Source organism: Coffea arabica, chromosome 2c (genome assembly GCF_036785885.1).
Source record: "Coffea arabica cultivar ET-39 chromosome 2c, Coffea Arabica ET-39 HiFi, whole genome shotgun sequence".
NCBI classification, from domain to species: domain Eukaryota; kingdom Viridiplantae; phylum Streptophyta; class Magnoliopsida; order Gentianales; family Rubiaceae; genus Coffea; species Coffea arabica.
In genome coordinates this window covers 13180323-13200725 of record NC_092312.1, presented here as the reverse complement: position 1 = coordinate 13200725, position 20403 = coordinate 13180323, and the positions used below count along the sequence as shown (strand labels likewise).

Below are 20403 nucleotides of genomic sequence, written 5' to 3'. Positions count from 1 at the left end.
CTTACATTTCTAAAATATGACACCTGAAATATATTTTGACGAGTACTCAGTGAGTACCTGTTGGACGGACTTTTTTTTTTTTTTATGTGCGGCAAGAGATATTATAGGCTCTGCTGATGAAGTGCTATTGGAAGTAAAAGATTATCCCTTCAACTTGTATTGATTGTATAGAAATAAAAAAAAAAAACATTAACCCTTAAAAAAAAAAGATTATCCCTTTAACTAGTATAGGTTGTATGGCAAGTTTTTGGTTACTGCTATGTAGCATATTGTGCTACTGAGGAGGGGGAGGAAAAAGTCACAAATAGTGACCGGTGAAAGACAATGGTTCAATCTTTGACCTTCTACCTCCATTAAAACTTAAAGATGTCTTCTTGATCATTAACAGCCCGATGGGCTGTTGGCACCTCAATTTATCCTTTCAATTTGTAGAATCTGCTCCATACCGATTGGTGACAACCATAAGCATTGAAAGTGCATTTACCGTTTGTACAGTGCCAAATTAAAAGTAATCCATCACAGTTTCGAATAGTGATGAAGCCAGGAATATATAAAAGGGGACGACTGATGGATGTTGATACAAATACTTTTTAAGTCTTAAAAGGAGTAAACATCGAATTTTTTCATAGAGCAAAAGTAAAAGAAGAGAGCCAATATATAGTCTTAAATCAAAATTTTAGGGGAGGCAAGAAAGGATTTCTTACAAAAAAAAAAATTGAAATTTTCCATAAGAATTAAAATAAATTTTTATTATTCAGGGGAGCGGGGCCGTTGGCCCCTGTTGCCTCGACTATTGAGATTTACTACAACCTGACAGCAATTCAAGCATCCCTTAGAAAAAAGGCCATTGTCCCCCGGCAAAAGAAATATATTTTTTTTTTTGAGGAATTCCCTGGCAATTGGTACATCAACAAAACTTTTTTGAGCAGCTAAAGTTTATAGGTGCAATACGATCATGCGTTGTTGTCAAACGGTCAAATGTCTTTTATGCTCACCAGAAGGCCACGCATTGAATTGACTCTCCTTAGCAAAATCACTCTTAAGTGGGGTGTTCACACTTCGCAATTGAGATCACACTCTTTGTAAAATCACACTTAAAATAACCGCCGTCCAACAATGTTTTAAAAACCGGACCGTTCATTGAACCGGTGAAATGAAAGGGTCGAGATTCAACCGGTCGGACCGGTTCAATCTCGATTCAATGAATTTTTAAAAAAATTATTTATATATATATATGTACAAAATAAGACATGTAATGGATTAATTTAATACTTTATATGATGAAAGATTTACTATTTTTTAATAACTTGGATTTTTTAAAAATAAATTTTTTAATTTATAAGTTAAAACAAATAAATTTCATATCAATTTCAATTATATCTAAATCCAACCCAAAAATATCACAATATTTTGAAATTATACAAAATTCACGTCTATGAGAATTTAGATTTTGTGAACTTAAATTTTAATTTACGTTTTAGAGATTGCAATTTAAAAAAGGAAGTTTGGAGTTCGAAGGAAGTCAAGAAAATCGAAAATAGAAATGTAAACTTGATAAGAAACAAAAAATGAGATAAAAGTAAGTGGTTGTAGCATTAAATAATTTGGGTTAAAAAAATAATTTTTTTTGAACTTTTTTCAATTTAATGGACAAAAACAAAATTAAAAGATGGAAGAAAACATCAATAAATTAAAAATAAAGAGATTTGATTAAAAAGGGAGTGACAAAAAAAAAGAGGATAGAGAGAGAGAGAGAGAGAGTTGAAAATTAAAAAGAAAGAGCCATGAGAGGATGAGATTTTGTAAGAAAAATGAAAAAAAAGAAATATGAGTGTTTGCTTTATATAAATAAGTTATAAAAAAAAACTAATAGGATGTGATGGTGCAACGGTTAATACATTGGTCTTCTATTACAAAGGTCTTGAGTTCAAATCTTGATAGCTACATTTTGCAAAAAAAAAAAAAAAAAAAAGGAGGAAGGTTGAAAACCGGTTCAATAGCGGTTCGACCGCGATTTTTACGGTTCGACCGATTCTTGACCGGTTTTTTAACAAAGTCAACTATGACATTGAATCGGACCGGTGCCATGACCGGTTCGCGGTTCAACCGGTCGAACCGGCCGGTCCGATTTTCAAAACATTGCCGTCCAATTGAGATCAAGAATAGGACATTGGTAAAATGGAATTCTAGAAAATTGATTACATCTCAATCATAAAATTTGGTAAAACAGTTTGGGGATGAATGTTGAAATTCGATTCCGAATTCTCAAATATCTACTGAATTATCGAATTTCATATTTTACTTAAATATTTTATATATTTCATTGCCTATTTGTATATCATATTACATATTAACTTATTAGTCAATAGTGTTATAAGTTATAATTTATGCTTATAAACAAATACTTGACCTTAAAAGCATATTAATTAACATATTAATAACTTTGTGTGTTATTAATAACATATTAAATATACTTAACTAATCTATATTTAAAAAAATCAATTTAAAATTTGGATATTTTACTGAAATACCGATCTAATTGCCAAATAAAATTTTGGACAGTAATCGGATGTTGACCCTATTGCAAAAAAATCAAAAATTTTTTTTTACTAAATTACCAATTATCAGTCGATGAACACTCCTACTCTTAAGTTGAAGGAAATTTGTTAGTTACTTAAATATCGTTAATAATTATCACTAATTGCTTAAAAGCAGTTGAACCGGGGGGTACTAGGGCGGCTATCTAAGGAGTTTAGAGATTGTCTTTTGTAGCAGTGGAAATTTTTTTAATTTTCAATTACACCCTTATCAAAATCAGAATTCGTCCTTTCTGAAACTTAAGAAAAGCTATCAAGTTTTCCCTGCTGCTCGTGTAAAATTCCTGCATCAGTCTTTTTAATACGTTTGACGCCAACATCCTTTTTAACGTAATATGCATAAATTTCTCTCAGATTCATTAGACCATGTATCAAAGCCAGAGAAGTTCATGCGTATAATGAACACTATAAATCTTTTTGCGGAACTAGTGTTTTTGACGGAGGTTGGTACTTAGGTGTAATCTCGATTAGATTAATCTTGTTTCAAAATGAAGTCAGTTAACTTGTGGTATTAAGCTATTATTTAATTAGAAAATTACACAGTAAAAGCAATCCTGTGAAATAGAATCAAATCGAGAGCGGTGACAGAATGATGTTCTGTCGAAGTGTTATGTGGCCATAGAAAAAATACAATTTAGTCTTTAATTTATCGGGTGTGAACCAAATTGACCCTCCATGTTTCTGCTAAAAGAAATATGGTCATTAAAAATTTTCCTTTTAGTCAAATTCATCTCTAATGCTTTGCCTAGACAAGTATTTTTTTCCATGATCTTATCTAAAAAATTACAAAAATTCATAAAAATATAATAGTACATAAAAATTTGGAAAGATTATTAAAAATCTGTAGAGTGAAAATAAAAAATCAGTAACTATGAAAATTTATAAAAACGTAATACAAGTATAAAGTATTCAATTTTGAGCAAATGAGCATGTGCTCAACTTACTATCTTTTATACTTTAGATAGCTATAAACATAATGTTGAAAAGTTGGTTGTAAAGTTTATACATGGATCACTATTCCCTTTTTTTTTCACTATCCCATCCCTCCCCACACTCTTTCTACTCGCAAATGTCAGATTTAAGATTTGAATCTGAATCTGACAATGCAGAGAACCTTAAAACCCTTCCCTTACCAGCCATTGAACCGACCCCAATGGTTCACTATCTATTTATTAAACATATATCGCAAATACAGAAAATTTAAGAATAGAAGTTGCAAGTAATTTTGAGCCATCCCTAATAATTTTTTCCTTTAGAACTCAAGCCGAAGACCTGAAATTCGTGGATGCAGGAGGACAGAATCTATTAATACGAAGGCCAGAATATGGTCCTTGAAGCAACCGTCGGGCTATGAATCTGTAAGCAGCTTCTGTTAAGTGCAAACCATCCCAAGCAACATATAAAGACGGGTCATCACAACTAGTTGCTGGTGGGTAGCCACATGGCGCAGAGGCATTATAGTTGTATGGGCCTCCAGCTCCACAGCAGGCCTTTAGAGCCCCAGCTTTGAATCCTGTCCAACAACATTTGATCAGTTAATTGCCTTGTTCTTGATTATTTTAGATTTTGCAAAATTAGATTATCGAAAGTGATTATAGAAAACAATTAGAATCAGTAAAAAGTTTCTTTTTTTTTTTTTGCCTAACTTTTTTGTTATTAAAAAATATATAATCTAAACAGAAAAGCGAATGCGAACATCACAAAAACTGATTATCCAAAATTGGAATCTGTAATCAATTGAAAACAAGCCCTACATGTGAGCTAATTATCGATTATTTTTGCAAAGGGATGATTTTTGAAAAAAAAAAATGTTCAACAAAATTTAGAGCGGATTGTAAACGAAGGTCGAAACTAAAAAGTTACTAAAATCTTTCTTTAAATTTTGTTAAAAGAATTGCTGTTCGATCCTCTATAGTTTTGTCCATCCCGCTAGAATAAATTAATTGTGTGCATACGTTACTTCTCAATTGTAATTAATCAAACTCACAGGATATTAAAGCTGTTGTTAAGCTCAAATATCATTTCGAAAGAAATCTGGTGGGTTTTAGCTTCTTTTCCCATCATCATTATGTACAAAGTGAAATAGTGATAATAACAAAGTCAAGGAAGAATGCAAATGAACTTGAAAAATCACAGAAATACGTACCATATTTTTGTGGAGAGCGGTATAAGGTCATTGCAGCGTTGTAGTAATCAGCATAGACAATCAGGGCATGAGGATTGAGTTCTCTAATGCGATTAATTTCTGTCAGCAGAAGTTTATTGTGGTACTTTGCAAACTCGTTTAACCACTTAATGCAACCGGTTTCCATGTCGTAATCATGCTTGTTGGAACTCTGAAAATAAGTTAGGTAAGATGACGAACATCCGATTGGTAAGTTCCCTGGAACCACCAAAGTCTCAGCTCCAAGGTCAATCAACTCCTGAATTATTGCAAAACAAGGTGTGTTGATTATTCATGTTCTCATAAAAAGCATTAAAGAAAAGAAATTCTAATTAATCTTCTTCGTTAAGATAAAGTCACATCGATGTACTAAAAGAAATTAGCGCAAATCTTACTTGGATGGCTGAACTGATAGTCTGCACAACTAGAGGAACAAATGATTCAACCTCTTTAATCTTTAGTCCTTGAAAAAGTGCATGATTATAATCATTCCCACCAATCTCTCCCATTAGAACAAGTGAGCTCTCAAGTAATTCCTTGCAATCTGTTCATGAAGCAGTGGATGATTAGATTTAGGAATGGCAACGGATGCAAGTGCCCGCGGACACCCACCCCACGGGAGTCTATTGGGGTGGGGCGGGGCGGGGCGGGGCGTGGGGTGGGGCGAATTTTTCCCCCGTTTAGAAACAGAGCGGGGGTATACTTTCCGCCCCACCCCCCGCCCAGCCACCCATTTGGGAAATATATATATATATATATATATGTACATAATTATATATATAATGATATTATCAATTATACTACTAATTATACATGTCTATTAATAAAAATTATTAATTATTTATACTAAATTTATTAATACATTTATATTAAATTTCTAATTACACCTAATACAATAACATTTTTTTCTAAAAAATACAATAATAATTTAGTGATTGTATTTGTATCAAAAGTAAAAACTTGATTATTTTAGTTATATTTGTTTTATCATATTAGATTGTATTCAAATAACTTTTGTTTTAATTATTTTTATGAGTTTCAATTATGAAGTTACAATGAATAATAATTTGGTGATATGTTGATATTTTAATAATTGATTATTTGCTCAAATTTAATTATAATAAATTTTTTAAAACTCCACGGATGCCTCCGCGGGGAAAACGGGGCAAGCGGGGTACGGGGGCGGGGAAATTAATAGGCAACAGGGCGGGGGCCCCGTTGCCACCCCTAATTAGATTAGGATCATAAATGTTAGAAACTTGTGAGAAGCATATTCCACGGTCGAACTCCTTATACTCATATGAAAAATTGAAATCTTGGAGCCATCAAATGGTAATATCAACACTTGTAATGATATTCTACTTTATGAATATTCTCCTTGACTCAATTGTCCTTTCTCAAATCTGGACTGGAGCTTCAATTGACAGCAAGAAGCTTTGCCATCATCTACTTTATAGGACCATTGGAATGAATCCGATGACTTTGAGGCCCCATTCCGATCGAGGGTCCAGAAAATGAGCATGGGCTGGTTGAAATAAGTTTTGCATGTCAAAACTCAAAAAAGTCCTCGTCTACCTCAAAAGTGTTACTAAGATTTGTGCCAAACACGAGGAAACTAACCGTACTTTTTCTATCTTTTAACTTGTTCCGTCAGAAGTCATTAGTCAAGTTTAATTCAAATTAATTATTTTGACGAATTGTTTTTACGTAAATGATAAGAAGTCTTTGATATAATTGATGGTGAAGCTGATAATAAAGCCTTAATTTTCTAATCACACTCAAGCTGACTAATGACTAAATGAAAGAGAAACCCTAATTTCAATACCAAACAAAAAAGAAAATTGGACTCAAGTGCTAGCCTGCCTGCCTGCCGCCTATGACCCATTTACTGATAGCGAGTGACCTCTTTGTAAAAAGTCCTTTCTGTCAATAAATTGAACTGTTACCAAAACCAAAAAAGAAAAATTTTCCGTGTAAATCAACTTAGTATTCGAAACATTTTTGCCCCTATCATGTCTCATTTAGCAACCATGAATATTCAATTCTCAAGGAGCAGGCGGTCCAAATTCATATAATATCTTATTCTTTAAAAGTCAAGTTGAGTTAAGCTTAATTATAGTGCAGTGCAAGTCTGAGGATGAAATAGGCATTACGGATAAATCAAAGCAATGATCAAATACTGACCCAATTAGTTAGAACTTAGTCAAGTGTCCTTGTTATAAATAGTACTCCGTGATAACTTGCGTGGGTGGAAATTTTACAAAGTTGCTATCGTAACCTACTACTTTTTTTTTTTGATAATATCGTAACCTACTACTTTGACATTAAGTCTTTTCCATTCGTCTTATCAAATGGCATAAAATTTTAAATAAATCTTATATATATTAACAATATATATATTATTACAGTTAGTTGGCCGTATGACTCATTTATAAATTTTGAATTTTAAATTTAAATTTAAACTATATATGTGTCATGTATTTATATACTATCAGTAAGTAGAAGGGTAATTCTAAAACTTTCCATGATCAGAAATATTTTAAGAGCAAAGTTTTGGCATTTCTAAACAGTGAATCGCTGATGTGGCAAATATTTCTTTTAAAGTATGGTGGACAGCTTGCGTATTCTGGTCTGAGTCTGACATGTTGGAGTGATTATGAGTCTTTACATTCACCTACCACTAACGGACAACCACCATGGTTGCGTTGGTTTGTGACAATAATTAGCTCCTTTGATTAAGAGCACAAGCAACTATAAATTGATTGAACAACAATATAAAAATTCAGCCAATTTGATTTCTTCATAGATAGAAGGGATAATTTCACAAACTTCTCCTGATGTTTTAAATAATTGTAAAAAATTCTCCTCAAGTTATAAAAATTACATATATCTCCCTTACTTTTATTATTTATGTAACAATGCAGGTCCATTAAACTAGATTTTCTCTCAAAATCCTAAATTATCCTTTCCTACAAAACTAAAAAAGAAAAATATAGTATACTCAATTACTTCTTTCCACACTGTGCATAAATCCACTATCCTAATATCTAACAATAACTCAAGTATAAACTTCAATTCCAAATTCAAGTAGATGTCAAAAAGATCCCAAATTATATATATAGCATCAATACTTACCATGCAAAATAAAAAATACATACACACATACCTACACCTACCTCTCCCCATTGTCAACTAATTTTATATTCCAAAATTAAATTTCAACGCTCCAACATCTTTCCAATACAAACTAATCTAACCTAGGACCACTATTGTAATGCTCTCATATCTTTAAAATATTAACATTTAAGAAATATAGAATAAATTCTACATCTACAACAAAATCATAACCAACAATTACTAATCGAACGACAGAAATTCTTATGCAAGTTATTGACATTTTACAAAAAATTTTTCTTGATAACAGAATTCCATACCTTTCATCCTTCTTCCTATTTCAATCATTAATTTCATTATTTTTTCTCTATCACCATGAGTCTGTTCATTTCATTCAAGTTTGACGCATAATATGCACCCTTTGTTGATATTACAATTTCAATTTGCTAATATCCATAAAACTAAAGACAACAAAAAGAGGGTATAACAATATAACATCTAGGGAAGAGAGGAGTGAAAATAGACACGAGGTAGAAATAGGATTTTTTTTGAGTTTTATAAATCTATTACCTTAAATTGTGAATTGTCTACCAAGTGGAGAGTATTATAGGTACTATACTATGTTAAAGAAGGTAAGTGTAGTTACTTAAATCTGAGAGGAGTCGAGTGAAATTGTCAAATACCTCAAAGGAGGTTTCTAAAATTATCCCTAGATAGAATGGTCAGAAACCAACAACATCCTAGCAATTAGGATTCTAATTTAGGGTTATCCAAGTTCAATAATTTTAATTAACAAGAAGGTCCGGATTTAATGGCTAAATTTAAGGTATCAGGAATTAGATGTTTTGGGTTCTAATTTATCTAATTCCTATTCTCTTTCTCCACTTCTTAAATCCTACCTCTTCCCGATTGAAATTTTTTTAAAAAAATTCAGTAACTTCATTTATCAGGGAAAATTGTTTAAAACGTCATTCATATTTTGTTAGATGAATTTTTTCAACCTTCACTTTTAAAAGGGTTAATCACAATTAATTCCCTTAAAATACATCCTATTTCTCACTTTATCCTCTAACCTTTTATTTGTCTCACTTTATACCTTATTGGACAAAATTATCCCTTTATCATTCTAATTTTTTCTCTCTTTTGTTATTTTTGTTTCTCTTTTATCCTTTCTCAATTTTCTTTGTCTTTTTCTTCTTTGTTTATTTCTTCCTTTTTCCTGGAAGAAACATCATCTAAGTGATTGAAGCTAAAAATAAGAAATTCCAAAGATTTATATTTTTCCTCAAATGATCATAAAATATTCAAACCCTTTCCCCAAAATACCATATTCAACCCTTCAGTTCTTTTTCTTTCCCCTTCCTGTCCTATTTCTCAGTTCATTGTCAAGAAATCATCATAAAATGAATTTGTAATCTGATTAGCAATCATTAGTTGTAATTTGTAATACATGACATCGTATATAGATTGAAATTAGCTTTTGATACTTTTGAAAGCTGCATCCAGAAATCCAATTACAAACTTTAGATAAAATGTTCTGTTGAGATGAATTTTTCTGTTTAGAAGGATGGAAGAGAGAAGAAAGAATAAAGAGGAAAAGAAATAAAGGAGGGGAAAAATAGAAAAAGATAAATGATAAATGAAAAGTCAAACTAATGAAAGGATAATTTTGTCATGTAGATGGTTAAGTGACAAAATTTAAAGCTTAAGGGGTGAAGCGAGAAATGGGATATGCCTTAAAGGGATTAATTGTAATTGACCCTTTTAAAATGATAATTTTACGTGTTTTACAAAATTAAATAGGTAAAATTTGATCCCAACCTAAATTTTCGATCATTGTTTACCTTGAATCAATCACGTGATCCACACATGTTCATCTTTTTTTGGGACAAAAAGTTAAATCCCATTTATAATTAAATAAATGATTCTATTCATATTTATTTTGCCATTAGAAAAGCAAGATCTGATCCGAACTATATTATTTTTTTCCTAAAAAGGTAAAATCTGATCCAATCTATATTTATTTTTACCATTGAAATGGTGGTATCAACATTTTTGACATAAAAAATAACTGTATGTTGATCACATGGTAATTTCAAACTAAAAAGTATTCAAAAATTTAGGTTGATACCAAATTTTGCTAATTTAGATTTGCAAGGGATGTTAAGTTAACATTTTAACAAGTGAAAGATGAAAAAATTAATTTGATAAAATGTAAGAGATGTTTTGAATGTTTTTCCCCAATTATTATAACTTGTAAGTATATATGGATTGTACTAGGAATGCTCCAGAATAACTTGTAACCATCAGTAGAATAATACCAAGCATTCTACTATCCACTTATCTTCGAAACACCATTCGGTACAAACGAGTGGTGTACAAGTTCTCCAGAATTTTTGGATTTCTATACTGTAAGATTTTTTCCATTACAATCTTTTTAGACGGATTGTTTTTTGTCTGTAATGAAACGGATGACAATATATACGTCTTGACTTTTTAAAAAACACAATTAGCAACAGAATAAACTGAATCTGCCTCGAGAAAGAACCTTTTTTTTTTTTTTTTTTGGGGAATGAGTACTAGATAGAGTTGAACGTCATTTCTAGTTCAAAATAGTGAAAATTTCGTTCTACGGAAGTTAACTAATTAGCAGGATAGAAACTCTATCAACTAAAAAAGTCTTGATTCTTGAATGTAAAAAAATACATAAAGAAATAAAATTGTAAAAAAATAAAATAAATATAAAAAAAATACACATATAATAGGAAAAAGAGAGCAACTAAAGTACATAAAGAATAAAACAGAAAGAGCAGGTGCAGTTTCAACCTTGGGTTAATTTTACTTTCCACCCTTTAACTATGTCTGAATTTTTATTTTAGTCCTTAAGTTTTTTTTTTGAAGGATTTTAGTCCTTAAGTTTTAAAAAAAAAGATACTTTAAATTCTAAAATATAAAATTTATTTCAGTTTAATCTGTAAAGTATAAAATGTGTCCCTCATTAGCCCCAAATATATAAAGTTTGCTCCACTTTAATCCCTAAAATATACAATTAGTATCATCTAAGTATAAAAACTACCTCACTTACGTTAATCATTTTACTTAAGTTGGAGAAATTTTATATTTTAAGAACCAAAGTGTCCCATTCAAAAGTTTATCAGATCAAAATAGAAATTCGAGAATAATTTAAGGACACAAAGTGGAATTAACCCTTCAACTTTCAGTGCACATGAGCATGATCACTACTTACCAGATGACTCTTTGCAAAAAGAAGCCAACATCTCTTTGAACCACCCCAATTGAGTTCCCAAAGACACATTCGTGAAAGGATTATGAATTCCTCTTTCCCTGAAAACTGAATCGTCTATCGCTGTAGCTCCTATTACTGCAAAATTCGAGCCTTTAATAAAATCTGACCTTCCCCTTATGTCTTTTCCGGCAAAATATGGCCGTATCAGTGGAAACCCGAGACTCTCAGCTACAGTAAGAAATTTTCAATACATTAATACCTATACAAAACAAAGAAATGGCTAACCAGCCAATAGAACAGCAATTTAGCAGTCATATTTGATAATTTTTCTAAGAGAAGTAGGAATCGAACGCTTGCCTTGGCACGAAAAGAATAAATTAATGTGTGCATGCACATGCGTATGTATATATGTGTGTGTGTGCGGTGATTCAGTCTTTTGACCTACCAATGAAGTCGATGACAAGACGACCATCGGAGCAACGACCAGTAGGGTGGTGAAAGAAGGTTTCACCATAAGGTGGTAGGAAAAAGTGTGGAGGAGTATTGGAGGAGGAGGAGGAGGAGGAGGAGGAGGAGAGGCGGTCCAGGCGGAGTAAGTTGCCAGTGTCAGCAAGGGAATCACCAAAACTGATGATGGAATTGTAGCATGTTCCAGCTGATGATGCTCTTGCTGTAATTGATGGATTTAGGCAGGTAAGTATGATTGTTGTGAACACAGATGTTAGTAATGGGATAGAAGATGAGGCCATAATCTAGTGCCAAATGGCAATAATGGTAAAGGTTTAAGAACTTAAAAAGAATCTGCAACAAAGTTTGCTAGATGCTGAATGCTTCTTATTTCAGAAAGTGATGCACTTTTTATGCTGATTCATGAAGCACTCCACTCCACTAACTTGTTGCAACAGTGAGAGAACGTCACCACCAAGCAAGAGATTGTTGACACGGGACTGAAGACTAGTATTCTTCGGAGTATGACAATAACTATACGACAATAACTATACGATTTGACATCTAATTGTCTTTTTTTTTTGGGGTTAAATTTCACTTGAAACCCATCAACTATAAACACACATCTATTTTTAGTCCTTAAACTTCAATGTTGGGTACTTTGTCTGCTAAAATATAAAATCAATCTCGCTTTAGTCCTTCAATTTCAATTTTTGACGCTTTACTCCCAAAATTCATCCCACTTTAGTATTTAAATTTTGAGTACCATACTTGCCTACTAAATTTCATAGGATGTATTTGAAAATTTCGTAGGATGTATTTTATACTTTAGGGGATAACATATCTAAAGTTAAAGTTTAAGGATTAAAATAGGATGAATTTCATATTTTAAGGTACAGTATCCCAAATGAAAGTCTAGGAATTAATGTGAGAGTGTTTCCATAGTTTAAGAACGTAATGTGAAATTTAGCCCTTTTCTCTTGGGGAAAAAGATCCTCCAACCTAGAGGTGGCAATATGGATAAATGGTTCATAATTGGTTTTGACTTAATGGATGGTGGATGAAATTTATCCAATCCATTTGGATCCATTTAATAAATGGATCTAAATGGATTAAATAAAAATCAATTATCCATTTATAATCCATTTAAATATTTTTGTTACTTTTTTTTTGTATTACCATTTCTTGTAAATTCAGGCCACAAAATACCACGGATGTAAATTCAAGCAAAATGAACCTTCATTTCACTAAAAAACTATCTGAAATTATTATTATTATTATTATTATTATATATGTATATATATATTACATATTACAGAGTAGCCATATATTACAAACTAGCCCAAACAATAGAAGTCCTGCATAGACCGTATGCAGGGTATCTACAAAAATACCAACACTAGCTTTTATTCGTAGTCACGCAACACTTGCAATGTCTACTACTAAAGCCACGGATGACTTTTGAGCTCAACATTTAGTAATCAGGTGCATGGGTGTACCAAGCAGGGAGGCTGAACCGCAAATTCTGTGGTGCCAGGCTTGCACTCTAATCCTCCACAAGGAATCGTTGGGAAAAAGTAATGGGTTTGCTTCATAGCCAACCGAATCTCACCCTCTTCAAAGCCAATCGAAATCCCAAGTACTGTGGAGTCTAGAAGAAGAAACAAAGGAATGATTAATTAGTTCAGCAGTAAACCCCAACATTCAGTTTCAGTTTTGGTTACTATTCACGGGGACGGCTTTTTCACACCCCAACTACAATTTTAGGATGGCTCCTTTTTTTAGCCATTTCCTTTCCATCTCTTTTATTTGGTTTTTAAGTAAATGGATATATATGGTTTTTGTGGATAATCCATATAAATCCATTTAATTTAATGATTTTACTTTGATCAACCATTTAAAACCAATACTATAAATGGATAATCCATTATCCATTTAATTATGGATTATATGGATAGATAAATGGATCTTAATCCAAATTGTCGTTTCTACTCCAACCTTTCTATACGCACAAGTCATGGATATGCCGTACGTGTGTTTACATAAACGTCTATTTTGTGTTTTTAGATGCATGCATGCGTCAATAATGAATAAATTCCAAAATTTCAAGCTTTAAAGTTTTGCTATAGAGAAACAAAAGATTATCCCTATAAAAATTAAAAAGAGTTATGGAAAATTGATTAGTTTCAATTTAACCTCTAAAAATTGTTACTATCTCAAATAAGCCCCCATAAATCATTTGCCACAATTTATCCCTTTGACTTTTAAAAAATGTTAAAAAACGTATTTAAAAAAAAAAGGCTTTTAAAGTACGTTGTAATCCAACCTCTGTTGATAATACTATAATCTAACATTCGTATTAGGACTCTTTATGGTGTTTTTTTTTTTTTTTTTTTTCCAATCATACGAAGACTTAAAGTTGTGCTACGGAAAGATGAAGCATACATGTGCAAAAAGAAAAGGAAGAAAGAAAATAAAAAGATTCTATTCTCTTGAAGAAATATTATCTAACTCCCCAATCCAATTGGTGATAACTAGAAGCATTGAAAAATGTTCAAGGGCTTAATTGAGATCATTGTTAACTTTGATGGGCTAAATTGATTTTTTTGATAGTTTTAGAAAAATTATTATTATTATTATTTTGTATAAGGACCAGACATCATATATATAGGTAACGTGGAAAATAGTGGATTGTAAAAGGGTGAGATTTATTAGATGGCACTAATTAGCTGACTTGCACTATTATATTTTGGATTATTACGATTAAATTTGTACAATATGGTATGCATAATTCAATTAGTGTTTTGGCATATTGAACAGGTAAAGAATGAGATAATAATAAGCTAGATATATTTACATATAATATCAAACTAGAAATGAGCATGTTCATTACAAGTAGAGGTGTCAAAATGGGTGATTTGGACAGGTTTGGGTTGGGTAAAATGGGTAATGGGTATAAGTGAGTTAACTCATTTATACTCATTTAATTAGATGGGTATAAATGGGTAAGTCAAAAAATGAATTGGGTAACCCAATTACCCATTTATAACCCATTTATTTTAACTTTTTGTAAACTCATTTAAATTCATTTTTGCAAACTAAGTTATCAATTTATACCACTCTTTGTACCCATCATTAGTTTTAAATATTTATTTATAATGTTCAATAAACTTAATTACCAATTTTTTTCATTTATACTCTATGTCACAAAATTACCTATTATTTAATAATTGAATAATAAGAATATAAAAATTTGAACTAAGCACTATAAAAATTAATATAAAAACTTAATCCAAAAATTTTGAACCCCTAACATTTTTTTCATATATAAATTTAAATTTTCATTTTAGAAAAATAAGAAAATAGGCTAAAATTTATCATAAATTAGTAATGCTGAAAAATGAGCAAGTTAACAAACTGAGAGAAAATAAAATAATAAGATAAAACCAACAAATAATAATAATAATAATAATGAAACAAAAGTAGTTAACATCATGACAAAATAAAAAATTTGAAAAAAAAAATGGGTGGGGGAAAAGAAGAGACTTGGGGGGAAGAGAATTTTAAATGGGTTAATTGGGTTTGATGGGTTACCCAATAATACCCATTTAATAAATGGATATTATTGGGTAACCTATTTATACCCATATACAAAAATTTAAGATACCCATACCCATCTATTCATGGACGGGTATGGATAAATTTAATTAAATGGGTTGATTTGCCACCTCTAATTACAAGTATATTGGACACCAATTATGACCTTAGATTATTTATTTGTGCACAGGACTGCAAAAATTTGGCTTCGCCTCAAGCCAAATTATGGCCAATTATGAGTATGTGCATTGCAAGTGTACTGGACAGCAATTATGGCCTTGGATTATTTACGCTCTCTACTTATCCGTTTTCTCCGTTTTCTCTTTTCTCTCAACCTTTTCTCTACCATTTTTCCTCCATACGATAAAAAATCTTGATCTCAAATCAAGGTCTCCCTTCCACTTCCTCTGTTTTTGTTTTTTGTTTAATAAAATCTCTCCTACAATATTTTAAAGGGAGTTTTGTCTCTCCTAATATTTATTAGTAAAAATTTTCCGCTCTCTGAGACTATTCTAATGGGAGTTTTGTTTAGTTTTTTGTTATTTGTTCTTAGATTTAATTTTTTTTTTCAGATCTATATGTTAAATCTAAAATTTCTTATGTTTTCTTGTCAGATTTCATCACTAGTTTTGAGTTTGAACCAATTGGATAGCAGATTTGAGGAAATAGACATGCAGAGATATTTATGAAACAACTCGTGCATTTAGTCAAATCTGATGGTTTGTAATTCACAATATAATCTTTAATGATTTTTCATATCAGATATATCTGTGACATGTTTTATGTATTTTCTGCTATTAGTGTCGATGGTTTTGTCCAGCAAATCATGCTGGATGATTTTCAGCTATTTTATTAATAATAATTACTTTTTTATCAAAAAAGGACTGTAAGAATTTGTAGACCCTCTTGTCTGATATAATGACATTTTTTTGTAGAAAATTTTTAAGTTGAATCTTTAAATACCTAAGAAAAGAAATCTCACATGAGATTGATGTGAACAAAATAAATAAATGCTCCATTTATTTTTTCCCTTTTTGGCACTTGTTATTTGCTATGCAAATTGAAGTTTAGAAAAAGTATTGGAGTGGCAATTTATTTAAGAAGAGCAATAGGATGACAGACACTGTGAATTTCACCCTCAAAGACGTCAATGAAGACGGTTTCTTCAATTTTACAAATTTAGTTTCTTAATTATGCTTAATTATTAAGCGAGCCCTAAAGCTTTTTTCTTCTCCATCTGATTCTTCCTCTTGTCCCTTTTTGGTGCCCATATCACAATATCCCTATTCTCTATTCTCCTTTCTCCTAATGTAATCCACCCTGCTGTGGAAACGAATCTTTAGTTATTATTATACGACAAAATTTCATAGTAAATAATCAATTGAATCAACTTACAAGAAACCAACCCAAATTTAAAGAAATCTTTCACTCTTTCACGAACCCAGCCCAGCTCTGTCAACTCCAAATCCAGTCAAAGATTCGTTTTCTTATCTCCAATTTAAATAAATCTTTCATGTAATTCCTTTTAAATACTTCAAGCACTCCACTTCTTAGGTTAAGACTTTTATGGCTTACTCATGGAAATTTTGCCCTTCATAGTTTCCATGAAAATACTCATTCATAATCATAACACATGCATACATATATTTTCTAGTTTACATGTATATATACACTATTCACCGATGGACACAAGTTAACATTTTAGAGAGGTTAAAATAAAGTGATATAGATAATTATTGCATCATAAAACTATGACCATTGCTTGTGGAGTTGAGGGGTTCATTTTATTTTATTTTTTTTTCTCTCTCACCCTTCTCAACACCCTTCCCACCATTAACTTTCAAGTCCATGATTCAAACTCTAAACCTGATAGTGGGGTGAACTCTAAGAACCACTTGATCAACCTAATAGTTGGTTCATTTTAGTTTTAATTATGCAATCTACTAAAAAGTTTTGGAAAATGGCCAATTTAATCCCTAAATTTTTTTTCGTTGATTTAGTCCCTATATATTATTTGTAGCAAATTTGATCTTTAAACTTATATTTTGGTTCCAATCAAGGAACTTAGTGATGGCATCACAGCATAATTTCCATCAAGCTCCTAATCGAGCAACCCAGAAGGGGTATTTTAAAAAAAAATCCTCTCTCTAGTAGGGGCTCTCTCTCTCTTGAAAAGAGAGCTTTTCTTTCCTTGGTGGGAGAACGGGAAGTTTCAAAAAGTTTCAAAAGTTTCAAAATTTCAGACAATCTTTAAGATACCAGACAACCAAGATCCAAGACAACTTTGCACGATCCCACTATGAAGGACGAATTAAAGACAACAAACAAAGCTCTTAACTGAGGTGTGCGGTGTCTTAAAGGCATCTCATGGCTGGTACCTGTTCTTACCTTGCTTTAAATGTCATTTGCATTAGTGTTAGGAACTTTTTCACGTAGTATAGTTGCCTACCAGAACTGCATTTTGAGAAAAAGTATATTTTCTGCCTTCCTTGTAGTTTTTTTGGTGTTTTCTGTTTCTTCCGTAATATTGTGTGGTGTACCAGTGCTACCTCTCTGTAAGTCCCATGGCTGAGGAACTAGCAGATATATTACAAAGTTTTGAGCTTTCGAGTAAGGAGCTCCAGATTACTGATGTGGGGAGGGATGAGCTTGCTATTGGCATCAGGGAGTGCCAATGCAGCTTGATAGGGAAGGTTGTGGGCGAAAAGATTGCTAATTATACAGGTGTCAAGAACTTTGTCACCACAGCCTGGAGTTACCCTAGAGGTTTGAAAATAGCAGAGTTAGGGCCGAATACTTTCCAGTTCATACTCCCTGGAGAAAATGACAGAGAAAGAGTTATGAACGGAGGGCCTTGGATTCTGGATAATCAGATGTTAGTGTTGAACAGATGGTATGAAGGTATAGAGGAGGATGAAACAGCCTTTAAACTGGCTCCAATATGGGTGCAAGTTTGGAATCTCCCAGTGCATTGGATGTCCAAAGAGGCAAGGAGGAAAATAGGAGCTGTATTTCACCAAGTGAGAGATGTGTTAATCCCACAAATAGGCGGGAAGGAGGGAAGACATCTCAAACTTTCTGTACTGATGGACATTACACAACCTCTTCTGAGAGGAACAACAGTTAAGGTGGCAGGGAGTGCAAAATGGGCTTGCTTTAAGTATGAAAGGTGCCCAGACTTTTGTTATAGCTGTGGCAGAATAGGTCACAGTGAAAGAACATGTGATAAACCTTTGCGGGTAGGAGAGGGGAAAAAGGATAATCAGTTTGGTACATGGATGCGGGCTGGAAGCGTAAGTAGGAAATCTTCACCCCTGAAAAACAGAACAAGTGATAACTATAATCCCCAACGACACCACTGGAATCTGCAAAATGGAGAATGGGTGGAGAAAGGGAAACAGGAAGCTCCGGTCAAAAGGAAAGACAACATTGGAGTAGAAGAAGTGGAAACTGGAACCCTGAGGGGAAGAGAGAAAGAACGGAATGTGGAACAGAGGAAAAGTCAGCCTACCCTCACGTGCAGGGAGATCACTGAAACACAGCTCTACACAGACAAGAATTTAGGAATGCGGAAGGGATATGATGTAGAGATTGTGGAAACTACACTAAGGGGGGAGGTTGTAGCATAAATGAAGGAGAGGATGGTCCCCTAGAGGAGACTAGGGAAGCAATGAACACGGATGAAGGAAGGCAAGTGGATAAACAAATGGAGGGGGCAGATCAGAACATGGAACATATTCACGATGATGAAGGACTGATAGAAGCGGAAATCATGCAGGTTGATACTGTAAGTGAGAAAAGGAAGAAAGTGGCAGTTTTGAAACAAAACAGAAGAATTGTGAACCCCTTAAGGTCACCAAGGAGTAGAAGACAACCCCTGAGGGATATTAGCAATAAACTTGAGGATAAGAAAAACAAAGGAAAAAGGAGTATCAATGAAATGGAAGTGGAGGTGGAGATTGCTGGGGATGAATTTCAGGTTTGGAAAAAAAGCAAGCATGATAGTGGGTTAGAGTTTGGAAGGAAAGAAGCTGAGGGGGAGGGGTCCAACCCAATTTGGACCCCAGAGAACAAATGAAGGTGCTGGTGTGGAATTGTCAAGGAGTGGGGAGCCCCTTGACAATTCCCCATCTGAGGGAGGTGAATAACCTCTCCTCTCCAAACATGATATTCCTGTGTGAGACCAAAAACAAGGAAAAATACCTGGAAAAAGTAAAAAACATTTTAAGATTTGATGAGATTGCAGTAGCTGATGCCATGGACAAAACAGGTGGTATAGCTCTGCTATGGAAAGAGGAAGTGACAATAAAAGAGATTTTGATTTCTGCCTTTACTATCGAGGCACATGTGGAGGACCAAGAAGCTAATCTAGATTGGTGGTTCATTGGTATATATGCGAGTTGTGACAATCAGGTGAGAGGACAGCAATGGAAAGTGATTCAGAAAAGGAAAAGATTGTGGGGGGAAAGGTGGATAATAGCAGGGGACTTTAATGATATAGTATCTAATGATGAAAAGTCGGGAGGAAACTGGAGGGAGGATAGAAGCTTTAAGGATTTTAAAGAGTTCATCAATGGAAATCAGATGATGGATATAGGTTTCGAGGGACTCCCGTGGACATGGTGTAATAATTGGGAATCTGAAGGTGAAATTAAACAAAGACTGGACAGGGGGCTATGCAGTTACTCATGGTACCAGATTTTCGACCAAGTCAAGTGTAGACATCTGGATACTTATGCTTCTGACCACAGCATGATCATGATCGACACAAGACCAGGGTCAGATAGGAGGAAGAAGAGATTCTTTTTTGAAAAGAGATGGTTAAGAAGAGAGGACATAGGAGAGGTGATCAAGACTGCTTGGGAGTTAGACACGGAAGGATCAAGGATGTTTCAAGTGTCAAAAAAGATCAAGAATTGCAGAATTGCTCTACTAAAATGGAAAAATACTTTCCAAGCAAATTCAAGAGGGAAGATAGATAGGATCAAAAGACAAATGAGTGAGCTAAAGGAAATAGACATAAGCAATAGGAAAGGTAGAATGAACATTCTGAAGGGGAATCTCAAGGAAGCTTACAAGGAAGAAGAATTGTATTGGGCACAGAAATCAAGGCTACAATGGCTCAGGGAGGGAGATAAAAACACAAAATTCTTCCATGCAACTGTGAAAGGAAGGAGGAGGAGAAATCGAATGAATAAGTTGCAAAGAGAAGATGGATCATGGACTGAGAGTGAGGA

The 20403-nt window shown here is 33.0% G+C and overlaps 1 protein-coding gene across 1 annotated transcript; it reads right to left on the bottom strand.

Annotated features, from left to right (window-relative positions):
• Window positions 1-3510: 3510 nt before the first annotated feature.
• LOC113726133 (GDSL esterase/lipase At1g28580-like) lies at window positions 3511-11964 on the bottom strand. Its single transcript, XM_027249676.2, has 5 exons — window positions 11568-11964; window positions 11123-11350; window positions 5157-5305; window positions 4744-5020; window positions 3511-4110 (listed from the first exon to the last, which is right to left on the bottom strand). The coding sequence occupies exons 1-5, from the start codon at window positions 11869-11871 to the stop codon at window positions 3857-3859; spliced, it is 1212 nt and encodes a 403-aa protein (XP_027105477.1). The 5' UTR covers window positions 11872-11964; the 3' UTR covers window positions 3511-3856.
• Window positions 11965-20403: the final 8439 nt, after the last annotated feature.